Here is a 23,256-nt window from a genome sequence, read left to right on the forward strand (position 1 = left end):
GACGGGAAATTGGTATACGTAGAGGACGAGAGGGAGAAATGTGGGTGGTCACTGCGGGTGTTTTAAAAAAGTGCAGAGTGAAACATTTTTTGTTCACACAAGAAAAATGTATTATTATTGGGAATGCAAATGCACGTTCATTATAGCATGTCTTTTATATAAATATAATTTTTTTAAGGAGTTTTCTCATAGATTCTTCCTATTCTTATTATTTTTTTGTATTCGATAAAATGCAAAACGTTATCATTCTAGACAAGAAGTTCATTGAATTTATTCACATATAATACAAATATCTTTGCACGACATCGAAAGACCCAATAAAACAAGTTACGCAACTGTGATGGTAAACTACCGGATCTTGGCGCCGCTGCTGCTCGGGTGAACATGTCTGGGGGGCGGCTGCCTGGGCCTGGCATCCGGTGTGTTTGTAGTCTGTGCTCAAGGACGAGGAAACGTTAGGTGCACGATAAACGATGGCTTATAACAATTTAATGGATGCATGTATACAACAAAATTAATATTCTTTGGACTAGAGTCGGGACTAGTGTTCCTTATGTAGAATCGAATGCCTTAGATAGGTTGTTAGCTCGACTGTATTGTTATGAAATATAATCTGCAAGGAACGCGCAAGTCGAGAATCTGGTATGTAATACTGATTTGTGTTCACAATTAAGATAGGAAATACTGCGGTGCAGCACATTAGTTATACACACCTTTACACCGTTTTCTCTAGGAGGGTTGTGAACATTTTCACTTCATGCGTTATGGGTTACTGTGTTAGATGCGGATAGCGTTATACTTGTGGAGACGAAATAACTGGCTGGTTGTTGTTGTTATTGTTGTTTAAGATTTTGTCTCTCCGCTGGGAAACCATGGGCCTTGCTGGTGTCGGCCTATGAAGAGGGTGCCGACGGATCAGCTTTATCGGCTGGCGTCAGTCGAGCCGACAAAGTCGGTCCGTTGACGTCTCGACGAGGACTGGCGTGTGTGGGGCTGGTTGGCTGAGAAGATGACCTTGCAGTTATCTTAACTTGAAGATTGACAATCTAAATGTAGAACTTATATTCAACAAGCCAAGTGCGCGCGCGCGCGCCCGTGTGTGTGTGTGTGTGTGTGTGTGTGTGTGTGTGTGTGTGTGTGTGTATAATCTTTTAACAATTTCACATATTTTGGTGAGTGTTGTTCTCAGCTGTTACTGTTTTTAATAAGTTTTTGTTTGAACGATTTAAAGATCTGAAATTGTTTAAAAAATGTTTTACCAAAGCGGGCTTTTTTTTTTTATTATTGTTTCTTTTTTTTGTGCCCTTGAGCTGTCTCCTTTGTTGTAAAAAAAAAACCCAACAATGCGGCAGAGACACGCCAGTCCTCGTCGACAGACCGACTTGGTCGGCTAGATTTCGATCGCCGATAGAGTCGATCTTTGGCAAAGGCCTGTGCTCCCTCGTGCGGGGAGGGAGCAATCTTTTCCCTCTTAACGGGCCGTCTTCGGACAAGGGCCGGTTTCCCCTAGTGATACGAGGGGATAAATCTAAAAAAACAAAACAATGCGGCGGTGATGTTGGAATTATATATATTTCTAGTAATATGATTTAGTCAATTCACTTCATTGCCTTTGAACAAGCTTAGTCTCTCTCTCTCTCTCTCTCTCTCTCTCTCTCTCTCTCTCTCTCTCTCTCTCTCTCTCTCTCTCTCTCTCTCTCTCTCTCTCATTAACGCAGTGCACGTAACCGAAGTCACTCCTTCACTCTTGTTCCCCATTCACCTCCACCGCAAACACTGTCTCACTCCTGACCTCTTGTTTACTCTCTTTGCCCTCACATTTCCCTCGCTTACCCACTTCCTTGACATCTCCCTCTCCCTCCTCACCCTTACGCCCTCACCCGACAACCCCATTTACGCCATGAGACCTGCACCCTCACGCAACCATCTACACAATCTACACTTTTCCCTCACTTCAGATGCCCTTTTTCGTTCTCTTGCCAAGTCTGCCTCCTCCCAGCCCTCACCAGCACGTTCCATTTTCTCTCTTTACTCGGTGTAGTTGTCCGCCTTTCACTGCGCTAAAGGCTGCTTGCGCTATCACCACTCTCTCTCTCTCTCTCTCCTTATCTGCACACGTTGCCTGTTTTTCTTCCGTCTTTATTCCTTCGTTTCTTTCTTAACTTCCTACGCCTTGCCCCACTTTCCTACTAGCAACTATTTCTTTACATTGTTACACTATTTCGTACGATTTACTGCCGATATCTCTCCTCCCTCCACAATCTTTCTTTCCACTTTCTGATGATTCCCTTACTCCCTTATACATCTATTGTCCAAAATTACTAACATTACCTTGTCTTTCCTCTAAGTTCCTGCCCCCCTGACACCTTTCCTTCCTGCCCTACCTCTCCTTCCGCCTTTCCTTTCACCTTTCTCTCGTTTAATATCTAATGACAATGACTTTAGCTGCTAACTTTGCACCTTCTTCTTCGTCCCCTTGTAAAATAACGATGGCCTTGAAGTTATTTCCTTCCCCTGACACCTCTTCTTCCTTTCCTTTACCTTTTCTGTACCCTTTCGTTTTCTCTATTTGACTAAAGCTACATTGCCCTTTCCTCTTCCCTCCGTATATAATAAATATACTCTGAAATCCATCCCTTCACAACTTTCTGTTCCTATCATTCCTCCCATCCCATTTCCTGACGATTCCCTTTCCCCGATTTATCACCACTGATCAAGCCGATTCGCATTACCTTTTATCCTCTGCGAAAACACTAACTATACTCTGAAATTTCTCCTCCGAGCGCTTTTCCTTCATTACCTTTCACAACAAATACCTTTCTTCATCTTTGACGTTTCTTATTATCATATTTGTGCCTAGTGATCGGAGCTACTGATATTGCCTCCTCTTCTCCGCCCTTTACTGACATTACCCTGACACCTCTCTCTTCTTCTTGCTTGCAGACCCTCCAGGAGAGTGAGCGGCAGCGGGCGGGAGAGCTGAGGCGCCTCCACGATGAACATGAGGTGGCCATTGCGAAGATCCACCGGGCCAACAAGTCTGAGGGAGCCCGCCTGGTGAGTGTGTGGGTGCGTGGTTTGTTGGGGCGGCAGGCAGGGAAGGGAAACAAACAACGTCACATAAGAACACAATACACAAAAAAGCACAACACAATATAATAAAGCACAACCCGGTGTATCACAGCACAGCACATGATAGAGTATTATTGCACAGCACAGCATAACACAGCTCAGCACAGCACCTCACAGCACTGCACAATATCATAAACCACACCACACCACACCACACCACACCACACCACACCACATCATACCCTACCACCATACACCACACCACCCTACACCACACCACCCTACACCACACCACCCTACACCACACCACACCACACCACACCACACCACACCACACCACACCCTACCATATTACACCATACCACGCCTAACCACACCACACCACGCCACCAAAATTTACCTTACCTTACCTAACCTTACCTTACCTTACCTTACCTAACCTAACCTAACCTAACCTAACCTAACCTAACCTAACCTAACCTAACCTTACCTAACCTAACCTTACCTAACCTTACCTAACCTTACCTTACCTTACCTTACCTAACCTAACCTAACCTAACCTAACCTAACCTAACCTAACCTAACCTTACCTAACCTAACCTAACCTAACCTTACCTTACCTTACCTAACCTAACCTAACCTAACCTAACCTAACCTAACCTTACCTTACCTTACCTTACCTTACCTTACCTTACCTTACCTTACCTTACCTTACCTTACCTTACCTTACCTTACCTTACCTTACCTAACCTTACCTTACCTTACCTTACTTCACCTCATCCCACCTTCCCTACCCTACCCTATTCTACCGTATCCTACCCTACCACAGGCTTGTGTAAGATGGAGTATATATAATGTGAGTTTTCTTATTTTAAGGAAAAAAAAGAAAAGTGAAACTCTAGACCCTTCTCTACATAACTAGAGGTGGTTGTTAGCTTATATAACTACCTGCTTGTGGTGCATAATAATATTTGCCCAGACCCGGGATCGAACCGGGGACCTTTAGATCTTCAGTCTAACGCTCTCCCAACTGAGCTATCTAGGCTTGTAAGAAAGTGATAAATGATAAGAAATAGATGACGCTGTTGGTCAACCAGTCTCTCTCTCTCTCTCTCTCTCTCTCTCTCTCTCTCTCTCTCTCTCTCTCTCTCTCTCTCTCTCTCTCTCTCTCTCTCTCTCTCACACACACACACACACACACACACACACACACAAACTAAAATAAACACACACACACATACACACACACACAATCACACACACACACACACACACACACACACACACACACACACACACACACACACACACACACACACACGAACTAAAATAAACACACACAAACACCCTCCCCCACACACACACACACACAGAAATAAACACACACAAACACTCACACACACCCCCCCACACACACACACACACGAACTAAAACAAACACACACACACACCCACCCACCCACCCACACACACACGCACTAAAATAAACACACACAAACACCCACCCACCCACACACACACGAACTAAAATAAACACCCACAAACACCCACACACCCACCCACCCACCCACACACACACGAACACACACACACACACACACACACACACACACACACACACACACACACACACACACACACACACACACACACACACACACACACACACACACACACACACACACAGTAAAAAAAACACAAACACCCACACACACCCACCCACACACACTAACTAAAATAAACACACACAAACACCCACACACCCACACACACACACACGAACTAAAATAAACACACACAAACACACACACACCCACACCCACACACGAACTAAAATAAACACACACAAACACCCACCCACACACCCACACTCACACGAACTAAAATAAACACCCACAAACACCCACACACACACCCACCCACACACGAACTAAAATAAACACACACAAACACCCACACACACACCCACCCACACACACACGAACTAAAATAAACACACACAAACACCCACCCACCCACACACGAACTAAAATAAACACACACACACACACACACACACACACACACACACACACACACACACACACACACACACACACACACACACACACACGAACTAAAATAAACACACACAAACACCCACCCACCCACCCACCCACACACACACGAACTAAAATAAACACACACAAACACCCACACACCCACCCACACACACACGAACTAAAATAAACACACACAAACACCCACCCACCCACCCACACACACACACACGAACTAAAATAAACACCCACCCACACCCACACCCACACACACACACACACACACACGCACGAACTAAAATAAACACACACACACACACACACACACACACACACACACACACACACACACACACACACACACACACACACACACACACACAAACAAAAAAAACACAAACACACACACACACACACACACACACACACACACACACACACACACACACACACACACACACACACACACACACACAAACAAAATAAACACACACACACACACACACACACACACACACACACACACACACACACACACACACACACACACACACACACACACACACACACACACACAGTTTACGTAAACGACCACACAACTTTCACACATGCACGCCACACATTCTTACCTTGCCTTTGGAAAGATAAATATTTAAATATTCACCCACCAAAAAAATACTACGATTTATTTTGTATTGATAATTATTATATATCTTCTACTATTTCCATGTCATGTTGTCTTGTTTGCTACTGAGCCTTGTCTGAATTATTATTTTGTACTTTTTATGTCTTTTTTAGTCTTTTCAGTCTTTGCTTCCCTGTGATTTTTGCGAGTGTATTTACTCCTCTCTGTGTCTCCACCTTTGTCTGAGTTGTATGTTATTTGTTGTTTATTTGGCGTCCTCTCATTACCTGTATACAAAACACTTTGACACATATACGTATGCTTTTTATGTATGTGTGTTCTTACTCATTCCTGTTTACCTTTATCAATTCGTTTGTTGGTATTTCTTAGTATTTCAACGTATTTATGTTAATCTGACTGTCTCTGTGTGGATGGATTTGTCTTTGTATTTAATCGTGTCTTTCTTTGTCCATCACGTACCTCTTTTTTTTCTTTATCTGCTTGTCTGTCTTTCTATGGATCAATTGCCTCTATCTGTCTCAGTCTGTTTGTGTCTGTTTGCCTGTGTGTGTGTGTGTGTGTGTGTGTGTGTGTGTGTGTGTGTGTGTGTGTGTGCTGGTCTCCTTTCTCTACACTAGTCTTTTTTTCTACCGTTTTCTTTGTCTGTTTCTACACCGTCTCCTTACCTGTCTCTTTGCTCGTCTGTCCGTCTACCTTTGTGTTTCTTTACTTGGCTTTCTCTCCCTTTTTAATGCTATTCGGTCTCTCTCCCTTTCTTTTTTAGTTGTTTAGCTCCCTGTCTTTCTCATGCTGTCTCCTTACCTGTCTCTTAGCTCGTCTGTCTGTCTACCTTTGTGATTTTTACTTGGGTTTCTCTCCCCCTTTTTTTTTTGTTATACGGTTTCTTCCCCCGATTTTTAATTTTTTTTTACTGTTGTTTATCTGTCTGTCTTTCATGCTGTCTCCTTACCTGTCTCAGTCCGTTTGTCCTTCTACCTGTATGTTTCTTTTCCTGTCTTTATTTGCTTATCCAACTGTTACACTTTTCTCACGCTCTTCATCTTTCCGAGTACTGGATAACCATTTTCGTATTTCTTAATATCTGTACCTTTTATCTTTCCACGTTTATATCCACCTTCCTTCTTTTTTTATGTTTCTTTACTTGATTTTCTTTCTTTGTCTGCAATTGTGGATTCATCTTTTTACTCTTAATTTTTACCCTTTCTTAATTTGACCTCGATATTTCTTGCCTTATAAATGATCTACTAGTGTCTGTCTATGCCTTTGTTTCTCTCTGTGCCTTTATTCACTTTAGATCTTAACTCATTTCATTTTTTATTATTCTATCTTCCTTTCTTTATTCACCTTTTGTTTATCCTTTGTTTATCCATCCGACCGTAGTACTTTCTCCTGTTTACGGATCTATCTTTCCCTCTTCTTCATCTTTCTCTGTCTTTATCTATTTACGCAACATTAACTTTCTTTCTGTTTTTTATTCACTCGTCCTTCCTTTTTCTTAAGTTATTCTCCTTTTATGTGACTCTACCTATAGCTTTTTTTTCTATTTAATTCACCTTCCCAGCGCTAACATTTTCCCCTTCTTTCCTTCTCTGTTTTTCTCTATCCACGTAACCTTAGCTTTCTTTCCTTGTTTTTACTCACTCGTCCAACCTTAACACTCATTCTTAGCACTAGTTAGACCTCATCTCGATTATGCAGTTCAGTTCTGGTCCCCCTACTATAGAATGGATATCAAGATGTTAGAATCTTTACAGAGGAGGATGACAAAGATGATTCAGGGGGTGAGAAACTTGCCCTTTGAAGACAGGCTGAAGCATTTAAATCTACACACTCTAGAAAGGTGAAGGTTGCGAGGAGACTTGATCGAAGCCTATAAATGGATGAAGGGATTTAATAAAGGGGATGTCAATAAGATTTTGAGAGTAAAAGAGCCAGGTAGGACGCGTGGCAATGGCTTTAAGTTAGACAAATTCAGATTCAACAAAGACATAGGCAATAGAGTGGTGGACGAATGGAACAGGCTTGGGAGCCATGTTGTGGGTGCCAATACCATAGATACATTCAAGAAGAGGTTAGATAAAGCCATGGATGGTGAGGTAAGGTGGGGTTGAGTGTACAGGAGCTGCCTTGTATAGGTCAACCGGCCTCTTGCAGACTGCTTACGTTCTTATGTTCTTATGTTCTTTACCAATAGCTTTGTTTTTCTCGTTGGAATAACTATTAACCTGTCCAACTTCCCTCTTCCTCCTTTCTTTCTGTCTATCTATCCATGCTATCTTATATTTTTTTCTCATTCTTCATCTTTGCCTTATTTTTTTTGCCTGTCTGTCATTATTTTTCTTTCCCCGTCTTTATTTACTCATTCAACCTTAAGTCTGTTACATCCTCCTTTATTTTTTACTCTGTCTATCTTTCCTTGCCTTTATTTCCTACCACTTAAACGCCTTCCTCCATTTGTGTTTTTTTACCTATCTTTTTTTTTTCTCTCGTCTTGATTGACACATTCATTCTCAATGTCTTCCCCTTCGTTTTCATGACTGGATTACCTTTATCCTTCCTCATCTATTTATTTATGTTGTCATCTTCCTATGCAGCCCACGCACTGTTTTCATCCTTTTATGTATCTTTACCTATCTTCTTTTCCCGTCTTTACCAATTGGCCGGGCCGGGATATCCGGGCCTGCAGATTCGTGTCTAGGCACGCTAACCACTGCACCACGGAGTAGTAGCCAAAAGAATATTATCATTGCCGTGACCAGGATTCGAACCTGGGTTATTGCGGCCACAACGCAATGTACTAACCACTATACGATCACGGCCATTGCCCACTTGAGTATTTGGTGCACAACTCACCGAGCTATTCATCCTCCCTTTCGGGCTGGCCGATAAATGGGTACCTGGGGAAATCTGGGGAAGATAAAATGTGGTCACGCGGAAGTCACACCTGCCCTGTGTCCCGGGGTAATGGGTTCTTAGCCACCACAGACTCAAGGGCCAATGCGACGGAGATGAGCACCGCGGCCACACGCAGCTATAGTGTATGCGCCCCACTTTACCTTTACTTACTCATTAAACATTACCAACCTCTGACATCATCTTATCCCCTTCTTCCTCATTTTTAACCTCTTACACCATCGTTCCCCTTCTTCCTCTTTTCTTCATCTGTCCGTCTTTGTGTCTATCTTTGTTGCCCTGTCTTGGCCCACCCGCCCAAGCTAAACACCTTGCCCCTTCCTCTCCCTCGCCTCAGCTGGATGAACTGCGGTCCAAGGAACGCACCATTGGCCTCCTGGAGCGGCAGGTGGCGGCGCAGGCTGCAAAGATACGCCTTCAGGAGGAAAAGGTGAGTACGCCCGGTGTGTGTGTGTGTGTGTGTGTGTGTGTGTGTGTGTGTGTGTGTGTGTGTGTGTGTGTCATTCACCATGGTCTGATCACGCGTTGGACTCGCGATCGCCAGTCAGTACCATCCCCGAATGAGCTCTGGAGTTCAGGTGACGGATCTTTGTTACGTCTGGAGCCTCACATCACACCCCTACACGCAACCCCTTGGCCTCGGCACAACCACTTAATTAAGGGGCCATTACACTGGGCAAATTTTCCGTGGATCTTCAGTCAAACCACGATTTCCTCTGGCGTGGTTCTCATTTTCGTGGTTTTCTGACGTGTCCACGATCTTCCAAAGCTACGGTAGATTTCACTGAAGGACGACGGTATTACTCACCATCATCATCATCAGCAATAACAAGAAACAAGAAGAGGAAGAAGCTACACCCTACTGTCCCTACATTCGCACAGCTATGAGTGTTGTTGCCTGGACCAAGGCCTCCGAGGCCACTTTAATTGAGAAATTACGGGACATGCCAGCTTTGTGGGATCCCAGGCATGAATTGTATGCAAAAAAACTGCATTGAAGGAAGAGCATACACTCGTTTCCTAAGCCTTGTGTCTTTCTTGGCTATAGATGGTTGCACAAGGCTCAATATTTCATAAAAATTGGTCCTTGCTGACTCATCCACTGCCTGTAGCCTTCCTCGTCTTCTAGACGTAGTTCTTGCAACAGCTGCATCACTTCATTGCGCTCCTCTCTTGTAAGCCGCTGCCGCCTCCACATTCTTTTCTTTTTCCGTTGCTTGTGTAAATTGAGTATCACTAGAGCCAAAGCAACGGCACTTCGAGTGAAAACGGGGGTGCGAACAGGGACGTCGGTAATACTTGTTGTTGTGAAAATGTGTCGGTCAAGACCACGGTACGCTGAGAGAGTGCGAGGCAAGTGTGATAGGGAGACGACGGTAGTATGTCCACGTAGGCAAAAATCCACGATTTTATGACTGATGATCCACGGAAAATTTGCCCCTTTACTGACCCTTCTATACTCATTCACTGCCGAGTGGACAGGGGGCACGGATTGAAGAAGACTGCCCATCCGTTTGGTAATCGAAGCCAAGACCATAATATTTGCCCAGACCCGGGATCGAACCGGGGACCTTTAGATCTTCAGTCTAACGCTCTCCCAACTGAGCTATCTAGGCGATGTAAACCTGAGAATGTATGTGTTTCTTGAGTTTCGTGTTCCCATGTGTGTGTTATCTTGGTGTATTATCTCTTATGTTAATCGGGAATCATATCATCCTTATCATTACTTATCATCACGTAACGAGGTAATACCATAATATTAAGATGAAGTGTAAGAGGAGAAGGAGGAGGAGGAGGAGGGAAGTGAAGGAGGAGGAGAAGAAGAGAAGTGAAGGAGGAGGAGAAGAAGAGAAGTGAAGGAGGAGGAGAAAAATAACAAAATAACATGCAAAGGAAAGCAACAAAGTTAAGGAAAAAATGATAAAGAAATGAGAAGGGTGATTAAGTAAAGGACAAGGAAAGAAGAGAAGAGAAAGGGAGGGAGTGAGGAGGGTTTGGGGAAGGCTCGGCGGTTCCCTCCTTCAGGATCACAGCACTTGAGGGTCTTCTTGGGCGGAAGTGTGGCGTGGATGTTAGTTGATCAAGGAATATAATGGAATTAGTGTGCTCCCGTGTGTGTGCGCCACTCAGCCAGCCAGCCAGTCAGTTAGTCCGTCCGTCTGTCTGTCATAGGCGGAAAAACCAGCTAACGTTATCACCTGTTGCCGAACTCTCTTCTCGTGACCAGCGTAGGCGAGACGGATGAGTGGGTGGTATCGGGGTACGGAGCGGCCGGTGGGACAGATAACGTGACGCCCCTCCCGTGTGTCACTAAGGCAGTAAAAACAGTGACAATCGTTGCCGTGACCAGGATTCGAACCTGGGTTATTGCGGCCACAACGCAATGTACTAACCACTATACGATCACGGCCACTCCGATCTCATGAAAGAGGTGAGTGACTTTGTTTTCTTACAGTACTTAGCGTTTGACCAGTGTCCTCTTGCTGTTCGTGCTCCAGTCAAGTCTTATGATAGTTTCACTCAATGACTATTGTTTTATGTGGGTATTGTTTAACGTGGCTATTGTTTTATGTGGGTACAGTTTAACGTGAGTATTGTTTTATGTGGGGAATGTTTAACGTGGCTATTGTTTTATGTGGGTATCGTTTAACGTGGGTATTGTTTTATGTGGGGATTGTTTAACGTGGCAATTGTTTTATGTGGGTATCGTTTAACGTGGCTATTGTTTAATGAGGTTAATGTTATATGTAATTATTGTTTTATGCGATTATTGTTTTTGGCTATTGTTTTTGTAGGTATTTTTTTTTTGTGGCTGTTGTTTTTTGTGGCTATTGTTTTTTGTTGGTATTGTTTTGTGCTTTTTGTTTTTATGGGTATTGTTTTTGTGGCTGTTGTTTTTTTGTGGATATTGTTTTTTGTGGCTATTGTTTTTTGTGGCTATTGTTTTTTGTGGCTATTGTTTTTTTGTGGCTATTGTTTTTTGTGGCTATTGTTTTTTGTTGGTATTGTTTTGTGCTTTTTGTCTTTATGGGTATTGTTTTTGTGGCTGTTGTTTTTTTGTGGATATTGTTTTTTGTGGCTATTGTTTTTTTGTGGCTATTGATTTTTGTGGCTATTGTTTTTTGTGGCTATTGCTTTTTGTGGCTATTGTTTTTTGTGGCTATTGTTTTTGTGGCTATTGGTGTTGATGTTGATGTGTTTCTTGTGTGTGTGTGTTTGAGGGACTTCCTATCCTGGGGAGAGGGAAGAGGAGGCCTTGGGTGTTGACGTTAATTGGGTGGTTGTTGTGGGTGTGTTTGAGGGACTTCCTATCCTGGGGAGAGGGAAGAGGAGGCCTTGGGTGTTGACGTTAATTGGGTGGTTGTTGTGGGTGTGTTTGAGGGACCTCCTATCCTGGGGAGAGGGAAGAGGAGGCCTTGGGTGTTGACGTTAATTGGGTGGTTGTTGTGGGTGTGTTTGAGGGACTTCCTATCCTGGGGAGAGGGAAGAGGAGGCCTTGGGTGTTGATGTTGGTTTTTTTGTTGTTTCTTGGTGATTTTTTTTGTCATTTTTTTGTCATTTTTTGCCATTTTTTGCCATTTTTTTATATAATTTTTTATATTTTTTAGAGGGGCGGAGGGATGTAATCCGCGAATGGTTAAGGCACTGGAGGGGGGAAGGGCGGTGCCGGTGGGAAGGGCTTGTCTGGCTTCGGCCTGGGTGGTTTTATCGTTGACCAGGAACGTTTCCTTGTGCGGGAAGTCTTGTTATGATAGTGCACGTGGTGGTGGGAGTGGTGGTGCACGTGGTTGTGGTGATGGTGGTGGTGGATTATACGCCCCGCCGAATCATCAGATGAAGAGGAGTCTCCGGGAGGTGCCGGGGTGCCTCTCGTGGGATTTGGACCTCGAGATTCCGGAGAACTTGTCAATGGCACTTGCGATTCAGGTGGAGTGTGCCACGACTCCTCTGTAGGAATATTCCATAGCTCTGGCAGGGTGGAAGTTGGCACTGGCGATTCATGGGGAGTGTGCCACGACTCCTCTGTAGGAATATTCCATAGCTCTGGCAGGGTGGAAGTTGGCACTGGCGATTCAGGTGGAGTGTGCCATGACTCCTCTGTAGGAATATTCCATAGCTCTGGCAGAGTGGAAGTTGGCACTGTCGATTCATGGGGAGTGTGCCACGACTCCTCTGTAGGAATATTCCATAGCTCTGGCAGAGTGGAAGTTGGCACTGGCGATTCAGGTGGAGTGTGCCACGACTCCTCAGTAGGAATATGCCATGGCTCTGCCTCTGAACCCTGGAAGTCTAGAGAAAACATGTTTGATGAGAACAGCTTTGCAGAGTTAAGAGAAAAATAACGATTGCGGGGGAAAATGAGCGAGGGCGAGATGCGGGATGTTTGGGACTGGGCGGGACTTGGCGGGGCAGACACGAGCACAACACTGCCCTCTTCAGTTTGTGATGACGAAGAGTGCAGGAAACTTTGGAGCCTTCTGTCCCTGGAGCAGCACGGCGATGAGAGAGAGAGAGAGAGAGAGAGAGAGAGAGAGAGAGAGAGAGAGAGAGAGAGAGAGAGAGAGAGAGAGAGAGAGAGAGAGAGAGAGAGAGAGAGAGAGAGAGAGAGAGAGAGAGAGAGAGAATTTTGTGTTTTTGACTAATACAGTCCCGGAGATTGTATCATAAATCTTGTATTTGCATGCGAGAAGAAAAAACATTACATCTGTTTTGCTATTATTACCACCACCACCCCATTACCACCACCACCACAGCCATCACTACCACCACAGCCATCACCACCACAGCCATCACCACCACCACCATCACAACCACCACCACCCCATCACCACCACAGCCATCACTACCACCACAGCCATCACCACCACAGCCATCACCACCACCACCATCACAACCACCACCACCCCATCACCACCACAGCCATCACCACCACCACCATCACAACCACCACCACCCCATCACCACCACAGCCATCACCACCACCACCATCACCACCACCACCACAGCCATCACCACCACAGCCATCACCACCACCACCACAGCCATCACCACCACAGCCATCACCACCACCACCACAGCCATCACCACCACAGCCATCACCACCACAGCCATCACCACCACCACCACAGCCATCACCACCACAGCCATCACCACCACCACCACAGCCATCACCACCACAGCCATCACCACCACAGCCATCACCACCACAGCCATCACCACCACCACCACAGCCATCACCACCACAGCCATCACCACCACAGCCATCACCACCACCACCACCGCCATCACCCCCCCAGCCAACACCACCACCACCACAGCCATCACCACCACAGCCATCACCACCACCACCACAGCCATCACCACCACAGCCATCACCACCACAGCCATCTCCAGCACCACCACAGCCATCACCACCACAGCCATCACCACCACCACCAAAGACATCACCACCACACCCATCACCACCACCACCACAGCCATCACCACCACAGCCATCACCACCACAGCCATCACAACCACCACAGCCATCACCACCACCACCATCACCACCACCACCACCCCATCACCACCACAGCCATCACCACCACCACCACCCCATCACCACCACAGCCATCACCACCACAGCCATCACCACCACAGCCATCACCACCACCACCACAGCCATCACCACCACCACCCCATCACCACCACAGCCATCACCACCACCACCACCCCATCACCACCACAGCCATCACCACCACCACCATCACCACCACCACCACCCCATCACCACCACAGCCATCACCACCACCACCATCACCACCACCACCACCCCATCACCACCACAGCCATCACCACCACCACCATCACAACCACCACCACCCCATCACCACCACAGCCATCACCACCACCACCACCACAGCCATCACCACCACCACCACAGCCATCACCACCACCACCACAGCCATCACCACCACCACCCCATCACCACCACAGCCATCACCACCACAGCCATCACTACCACCACCACCACAGCCATCACCACCACCACCACCACAGCCATCACCACCACCACCCCATCACCACCACAGCCATCACCACCACAGCCATCACCACCACCACCACCACAGTCATCACCACCACGACCACAGCCATCACCACCACCACCCCATCACCACCACAGCCATCACCACCACAGCCATCACCACCACCACAACCATCACCACCACCACCACCTAAACCTAAAGAAAAAAAGAATTAAAAAAATATGAATAACTGATGAAAAATGACAAGAGGAAGAAGCAGAAGCAAGAGTAGATGTAGGAAGAAAAAAAAAAAAGAAGAGGAAGGACTCAATCTCTCTCTCTCTTTTAAATGACACCCCCATAAGCAAGTCTAGGTGTGAGAGGGATTTAGGGGCCTTAGTGAGCTGTGATCTTCCAAGGGCACAATGCATTCAAGCTAGAAATCGAGCAAACAGGATACTGGGATTCATTTTAAGGAGCGTTAGTAAAAGAGGCACCGAAGTCATCCTCAAGCTATATTTTGCATTAGTTAGACCTCATCTTGATTCTTCAATTCAGTTCTGGCTACCCTATTATACGATGGATATCAAAATGTTAGAATCGGTACAGAGAAGGATGAATAAGATGATTCACGGGTTAAGAAACTTGCAATATGAGGAAAGATTTAAACAATTTAACTTGCATTCTCTAGAAAGGCGAAGGGTGCGAGGATACTTGATCGAGGTTTATAAATAGATTAAGGGCTTTAAAGGGTGATATTAATAAGGTTCTGATGGTAAGAGAACCGGGTAGGACACGGAATAATGGACTTAAACTGCATAAGTTCATATTCAACAGGGACATGGACAAAAATTGGTTTGCTAACAGTGTGGTAGATGAGTGGAACAGGTTAGGCAGTCATGTTTTGTGTGCCAACACGATAGTCACATTAAAAAGTTAGAGTAGGTTAGGTTAGGTTAGGTTAGGCTAGATAAATTCATGGACAGTGATGTTAGGTGGGGTTAGGTTAGGTCCACAGGAGCTTAGGTTCACAGGAGCTGCCTTGTACAAGCCTACCAGCCTCTTGCAGACTTCTTACGTTCTTATGTTCTTATGTTCTTATGTTCCTTATTGGGACTTTTCCGGTATCTGAAAGAGGTTTAATAGTCGCTGTTGTATCTTAGTAATTCTTCAATAATCCTATAGTAGATATCCCTTACGCTCGGTTTTCATAGACTCGAAGGTCTACTTGCAGCAAATGAATACCAAACAGAGCGATTTTCTGTATTATTTTGTTTTACCCGCTTTACTGTATGGGTGTTATCCATGTTTGAGAACCTGCCTCAAAGACAGCTTGTTCCCTGGGCAGGTTAGAGTCTATAGTGCACGCGCGCGTGTGTGTGTGTGTGTGTGTGTGTGTGTGTGTGTGTGTGACTAAGTGAATGAGTGAGTGAGTGAGTGACACACATACACACACACACACACACACACGTGATTTTGTCTACGGAAGCATGAATCTGGGTGCATGTGAATAGAGTGGCGCCAATGCGCGGCGGGGGCGGGGGCCGGGCAGGGCCGGGGGTGGAGAGTCGCGCTTACCTCGGCGTGGCAGTGCTGGTTGCGTGCAGCGGCGGGCCACCGGGGTCTCGCGGGTGAGGGGGTCGCGGGTCTCCGCCATAGCGTTCAGGTGTGATGTGGGTTACCCGGTTATTCAGACCTGTTCGTTCCTTCCTGAGGGTGGCGCCGCCGCCTCGTGCCTCCCCGGGAAGGGATGAGTTACGGCCGACGTGTGTCCGTGTGACGTGTGGTGCCAAAACACGCTATTTGCACGGCCAATGTTGCCTTGTTAATGGTTCCCCCTGGGACTATTACAGCTCATTACAGAAGTGCCTTTCCTTTCCCCCTGCTCTCTCTCTCTCTCATGCGCGTAACAAGGGAACATTGAACTCTTAAGATGGCCATAGGAGGTTTTGCTTTCCCAGAAAATGCAAAGTGGGGATGTTTAAAGAGGAGGAGGAGGAGGAAGAGTAGGAGGAGGAGGAGAAGGAGGAGTAGGAGGAGGAGGAGGAGGAGGAGGAGGAGAGGGCAGGGAGGTCAGTCAGTCGTGCATGAGGGCTCCGTTTCCAGCCTGGTAACGGCTAATGTATGCGCGAGGGGCTGAGGGGCCGCCAGGAGCTATCGGTAAGCGGCCCTCCTCTAAATCATCGACTCCTTTTTTTTTTTTTTTTTTTACTTTTCTCTTACCTTTTTTTTTCATTCCCCGAAGTGGCGGTATATGGTTAAATAAGATATTAAGCTGTGTAACTATTAACTGACGTCCCGATGATATGGTCACATTCTTCTGGCAAGTTAAAGGGGGAGTGGGTGATTAAGACATGTGAGGTGTTTGGGAGGACTGAAGAACGCGGAGAGGTTGGGGTGTAGGGGAGCGGGGAATAGTTGGGTGTCAGTGAGCGGAGAAAAATTAAGGTGTGAGCGAGGTAAAGGAAGAGGGCGAGGCTGACAGGGCGAGAAGTAAGCCAGTGGTGCGGGAATTGTCATTTCTTCTTCAGGACACATTACTTTATTATCATTATCCTTTACGGCATAAGTGGATAGATTAGAGGACAAACCAAACATAAAAAAATGAAAACAACCTGCGTGCAACTTGTTGATCCTGCATAGAAAATAGGTAGCCAAAAATAGAATGAAAGAAATAGGATAAAAAAAAAACTGGATTATCGGGCTTTTCAGGCACGTTGAATGGTTTGTTATGGGGCATGGGCGTAACTGGAACGTGAGACACCACAGACGCGAGGGGCAGCAACACGCCGTGGGCCTAGGCGCGGAGGAAAGGTCGGGCCGGGGCACACCAGCGATAAGGAGACGGCCTTTGTGCGCGTCACGGCGGGTCAGGAGGGGCCGCGGCGACACAGGCTTGGTATTTGGTTTGAAGGCTTAGAAGTTTCGAGTAACGGCACACTCACAGGAAGAAGCGCTATCTAGCTCCTCGTATGGGTCACCAAAACAATCGCCTCTTAGCTCAACTTCGATTTGATTCAGTAAAGTAGTAATGACTGGTGATGAGGGTTACGGTAGTGGAGGTGGGGGCGGGGCGCTGGTGGATGTGTGTTGATGGTGGTGGACATAAGCTTAGTGGTGCTGGTGGATGAAAAAAAACTTGGAAGTAGTGGTGGACATCGGAGGAGGTGGTGGTGGACTTTGGTATACATATAGTAAGGGGGAAGGATATAAGTGCAATCATATGTTACCATAATCAAAGATACGGCCATCTTGAGGCCAACCGCACTGCCAAGAACAATGGAGAAGCCCCAAAATGTTACAAGTGCGCTGGTAATCATAAATCAAAGATTGCTTTTGTTAAAAGGACATCAGTAGGTTATCCATGAAAGCAATTAAGACTCACTACGACGCTGTAAATAAGTGCATATCGAGGATTATTATTGAGGCTAACATCATCATTATGATGGCCTTGCGAAGCGCTGCGCTGACAGTGGAGCGGGGCCTGAAACCTCATCAACGGTAAACGGTAAACGGTAAGTGTTGGTGTGAATGTAAAGTGTTAGGGGTTTTATGGAGGACATAAGTGTAGGTGTTCGTTGATGAACACTCTTAGTAGTGGTGAACTTAGCGAAGGTTGAGGAGTTGTATTGGTGGGGCTGAACTATATATGTGGTGGTGGAAGCAGCATGTGAAGGTGGAGGCGTACGGGTGAGGGTGCGTGGCGGCGGGCAGCGGCCGGGTCCCGAGCAAGGAACACCGCGCCTGCAGGTCAGGAATTTAGAAAGTCGGCATGTTGCGCGGCGCTTTTTGGCGACACGTTAGGCGGGGACGCTGCTTGGAGCTGTGCCGTATTGTTCCTCGATCCCCTTGGGCAGCTAAAATTTCCTTGTCCCCTGCGGGAGAACCTGGGGAAGTGCCAGGGGAAGATGGGCCCCGCAGGCACCTCCGCAGGGCTGCTGCCACTCACCAGGCTGTTCGTCTCTCTCTCTCTCTCTCTCTCTCTCTCTCTCTCTCTCTCTCTCTCTCTCTCTCTCTCTCTCTCTCTCTCTCTCAAGAAGTGTGGGAACTCTTGAGTTATTTGTTCTGAATTACACTGTTGAACCTGTTCTTATGGTTTTTCTTTTTCCGAGTATGAAGTCATCGTGTCAGTCAGTGTTGGTGTAATGGAATGACGGGAGCGTAGAGGGTCGATGCCGAGGGCGGTGGCGAAGAGAAGGGAGGAGAGAGGACAGAAGAAAAAGAGGGAGGGATTTTCCATCAAATAACGGGACTTTTTTTTGTCATTGTTTCATGAATGTAAAGTTTGGCGTCCCGTGGCGTTCGCTTAAAACCAACATTTAGGTTAGATGATTAATTTCAGGGTATCAAGACTAAGAGATAGATAGCTGCTGCTGAGGATAACCTTGTCTCCACAGCGACAGACCCTCAGCGCCTGGCATTCGTGAATCTAGTAAGTTTAATCAGATGTAATATTAAGACTATCATTACCTGAACAAAGTGTCGAAGTTATGCACACACAAAAAAAATCTTTCTCCACAACAGCAGTTTCTGGTCTGTTAGTGAGGTGGAGCGTTCTGTTATTGACGTAAGTTATGTAGCATTCCATTCCCATAACCTCTTGGCCCATTAATGGTGATTCAGCTTTGCATCGCCGCCCGAGCTGGTATGTTACCCTTATTAGTAATCTTCCCCATACAGCGGCGGGTCAGCGGGCACTCGGGCAGCAGCAGGGGCGGCAGCCGTACCCTGGCGGCGGGTGGCGCAGCGCATATGAACCAACACAAACTCTCCTTAATCTCTTGGAGCGATGAACAAAGCTGGACTTACGCGGTGCTTTCGCTTTATCTTCCTTTCCTCTCCCCTCCTCTCTTCTGCCCTCTCCATGTTCCCTCTCGGTATAGTGCTAATCCGCCGCAGCCTCTGACGGGTCTGCCGTAAAAGGGTTCCTTCACCCACCTGTTTATCGCCGCCATAACCCAATAAAGGCGGCGTCTTAAAAGCCGTCGGCTGTGCTTGTTCCACCTGACCCATGCTGGAGCATTACCCAGGCGCTCTGGAAGAAAACGGGGAAAGGTTTTGTCGCGGGCGGGAGGGCGGGCTGGTGAGCGGGTGGGTTAGGGGGGGGAGGGTACTTTCGACGCTGGGAATACTTCGGGGCGACTTTTCCCCGGCACCCGCCGCGCGAGGCGGACGTGAAGACCCTGCGTGGGAGTGTGGGATACAGAGTGTCTTGTGTCGAGTGTCGCGTGAGAACCAGTGGAACGAGTGAGGCCGTGGAGGTGAAGTGTCTCGTGTTGCTCAGTGTGTCACTGTGCCTTGGACGTAGTACTACTCGGGAGGGGAAGGACCGTCGAGAGCCCCTTCCTCACTCCCAAACATCCCCTTGGAGTGACTTGCGGTCGGAGAACCCACGCTTGTGTGTATTGTAGGCAGTCGTCCGTGACAGTGTGTTTACCCAGGGGAAAATATCACACTTTAGAGTAGTGAGTGTTAACATAAGGACATGCGTGTGGGACCCAATAAGTGTGGATGGATGTGCTACACAAGCTATTGCTTTTAATTGTTGCTTGCTTGTGAATTTATATACGAGGAGGAGGAGATTAAAGGGCAGTACAGAGGAGCGTGTGGACGGTGCATGCAGTCTTCCTGATTCCTTCCTGCACTTTGATCGCCCCTTCGGCCCTCTAACATACTTGTCTCCTTTGTGACACCCTGCTACTGGATGTGAGACAAAAGAAGATGGGCTCGGAGGGAACCGACAGTCCGATATATTAATAAATTCAGCGTGAGGAGCACGAGGAGGATGAAGATGAGCACCGCAGCGACGGCTCCAGCATGCGGCGTGGCCACCACGATAGCCGCCCGCCCGCCACAACCACAGCCACAGCTACCTGAAGGAAACACCGCCCCCCAATACCACCCTGAGTGCACCGCCATGGGAGACTCAGCAACATCAGAAGCTGAAACGCTGAGGATTGAAACAATAGATACCACAACACCAGAAATCATTGCTCCAGAAATCAGAGTCCCCCTAAATGAAAGATCTGAAACATCAGGAATCGAAGCGCTGAGAGCTGAAACAACCGATACCACAACACCAGAAATATTTGTTCCAGAAACCGAATCACCAGAATGTGACACTTCAGAAGCCAAGCCACGAGATGAAACTGATGCACCAGAAGATTCCTTGTCAGACATCAAAGCACCAAAAATGGAAACATATGAAACCGAAGCAACAGAAAGTGAAACTTTAGAAATCAACACGAACGAAACTAAAGTCTCAGAAACTGAATCACCAGTGATCAAAATCCAGGAAACTGAAAGAACACAAAAACTCGCAGCGCTGGAGGTCGAATCAACAGAAACAGAAACGCCATCAACGGAAACACTTGACATCATAAAACCAGAAACCGGTACAACAGAAACAGAAGCGCTAGATACCACAACACCGGAGACCAAAACGTTTGAAAATAATACACCAGAAGATAAAATACACGAAACAACAACACCAGAAACAGAAACAACAAGACCTAGATCACCAGAGACTACAACACGACAAGCAAATGAATTAGAAACCGGAGCACCAGAAAACGAACCACCAAAAATTGGGTTATTCGAAGCCACAACACCAGATGCCAAAACACATGCTGACGAAATCCTAGAAATTGCAATACCCGGAATGGAAACACCAGACACAGTGCCCGGAACACCTTCGGAAACAAAAATATCATCAATACCAGAGGTCAGAGCAATGAAGAAAAACACAACACCGAGCATTGCAACATCAGATAACACAACATCGACAACAAAAACACCAGAAAACAAAGAATCAGCAACCCCATCGTGTAAAGAACAACCAAGGAGGCAGCAACACCACAAAGAACAGATCGCTGCTGGAACACAGACAAAATCATTAAGGCAGCAGCGGAGTGTTGCAGAAAAGAAGAGAAAAACAACAGTACCATCATCAGCAACAGCCGTGACCTCAAGAGCAGAAGCAACACCAGCAACACAATCTAAATCAAATGGTCATCAGATAGCCACTAAGCCTCGTGCTGCCATACCAACGACACACAAACCCAGCGCTAAGCAACCACCACCAACATCAGCAACACAACCAAAGAAACATGAACAGCAAACCACCAAGATGACCACTATTAAACCTCGTGCTGTCCCTTCTTTAGTTCACAAATCCAGCACCAAAGAAGGTCACCAAGCACTATCAGCACCATCACGGACACAACAACCAACAATAACAACAGCAGGAGCCCAATCACAAACACCCCCAGCAACGACGCTTCCTCCTCCTCCTCCACATCCACCAACCACAAGGAAAAAAGTGAAGGCAAGTCTAGATCGCCAGTCACTACCAAAACCACCACCACCACCACCAACAACAACAACAGCAGCCCCATCACAAACACCAGCAGCAACGGCGCTTCCTCCTCCACTTCCACCATCAAGGAAAAATATAAAAGCAAGACCAGGTATTGGATTTCCAAGACCCACAGCAAGAAGGAATACAAGTCGATCCAGAAGTGGTAGTAATGAGCCAGGGCAAAGGGAAGCGGAGGCCCCGTGTTCCTCAGTGGCTCTCCGTCAGCGCCGCCCCGTCACCCCCGCCGCAGGAGAGCCCACCAAGACGAGCTTCAAGACACCCACCAAAGTCATCTCCAGACATGCTAAGGTGGGACGCAGCGCCGACTCTGTTTTCTTTCTCTTTGTCTTTTGTTTCAGTGGAGAGTAAGGGAGTTTGTTATCTCTGGGTTTTGTCTCGTGTAGGGCTGGGTGTACTCTCTCTCTCTCTCTCTCTCTCTCTCTCTCTCTCTCTCTCTCTCTCTCTCTCTCTCTCTCTCTCTCTCTCTCTCTCTCTCTCTCTCTCTCTCTCTCTCTCTCTCTCTCTCTCTCTCTCTCTCTCTCTCTCTCTCTCTCTCTCTCTCTCTCGTTCTCGTTCTTTCTCTTTCTCTCTCTTTCTCTCGTAAAGACTTTGGGCAGGGGCAGGTCAAACTGTAGGGAAGGCGGGCGTACACATAGTAGATGGTATCACTGACGCACATACATACATCACGTTTGTGTGTGTGTGTGTGTGTGTCGGGAGAGAGCAGGGAAGGTATTACCAAGCGTCTACAAGTATACACGATCGTCAGGAGTCTGGTCGTGTAGGTTACCTGAGCCCCGCCTACCCCCGACACCTGACGCCCGTGTGTGGCTGCTGCAGGCCAGGTGAACAAGTGTGTGTGTGTGTGTGTGTGTGTGTGTGTGTGTGTGTGTGTAAAAAGTTCCTTGGTTACCTGCGCTCCGCTTCCTCGTAAGGTCCCCCCCTAGCCATACGCCCCCCTCCCCCCCCTGACATTCCTGAGGTGGTTTACCTGGCCTGGTGTGGGCGTAATGAAGTGAGAGAACGATCACTGGATGCCCGTGAACTCCATTCCATGCCCAGGTAGAGGAATGTCCAATAAAAATGATGAAAAGCCTCGTCCTTTCACATTTCTACGCACACTCCTGCCACTCACGCGTATTTCATGGTTTTAATAAGTTTCTTTTAGGTGCGACTGTATTCAGTATTGCTACGTCCGGCGCCACGACAACATGTCCGTGC

General features: G+C 46.9%; 1 protein-coding gene, 1 long non-coding RNA gene and 4 other non-coding genes across 6 annotated transcripts in view; 1 reads left to right on the plus strand and 5 right to left on the minus strand.

Annotated features, from left to right (window-relative positions):
- Positions 1–1,138, minus strand: part of LOC127008650 (uncharacterized) — a 2,504-nt gene extending 1,366 nt beyond the window's left edge. Inside the window, exons 1-2 of the long non-coding RNA XR_007761224.1 lie at positions 714–1,138; positions 337–432 (exon numbers count right to left, since the gene is read on the minus strand). This is a non-coding gene — a long non-coding RNA (uncharacterized LOC127008650). The remainder of the gene's footprint in view (positions 1–336; positions 433–713) is intronic.
- Positions 1–23,256, plus strand: part of LOC126982219 (nucleolar protein dao-5-like) — a 140,970-nt gene that overhangs the window by 48,285 nt on the left and 69,429 nt on the right. The window contains exons 6-7 of the mRNA XM_050834126.1: positions 2,944–3,057; positions 9,008–9,100. Of these exons, the coding sequence (XP_050690083.1) occupies positions 2,944–3,057; positions 9,008–9,100 (207 nt within the window). The remainder of the gene's footprint in view (positions 1–2,943; positions 3,058–9,007; positions 9,101–23,256) is intronic.
- On the minus strand, positions 4,045–4,117 carry Trnaf-gaa (transfer RNA phenylalanine (anticodon GAA)). The gene has a single exon. It is a non-coding gene; the product is annotated as a tRNA-Phe (tRNA).
- Trnah-gug (transfer RNA histidin (anticodon GUG)) lies at positions 8,505–8,576 on the minus strand. The gene has a single exon. It is a non-coding gene; the product is annotated as a tRNA-His (tRNA).
- Trnaf-gaa (transfer RNA phenylalanine (anticodon GAA)) lies at positions 10,214–10,286 on the minus strand. The gene has a single exon. It is a non-coding gene; the product is annotated as a tRNA-Phe (tRNA).
- Positions 11,009–11,080, minus strand: Trnah-gug (transfer RNA histidin (anticodon GUG)). The gene has a single exon. It is a non-coding gene; the product is annotated as a tRNA-His (tRNA).

Source organism: Eriocheir sinensis, chromosome 4 (assembly GCF_024679095.1).
Source record: "Eriocheir sinensis breed Jianghai 21 chromosome 4, ASM2467909v1, whole genome shotgun sequence".
NCBI classification, from domain to species: Eukaryota; Metazoa; Arthropoda; class Malacostraca; order Decapoda; family Varunidae; genus Eriocheir; species Eriocheir sinensis.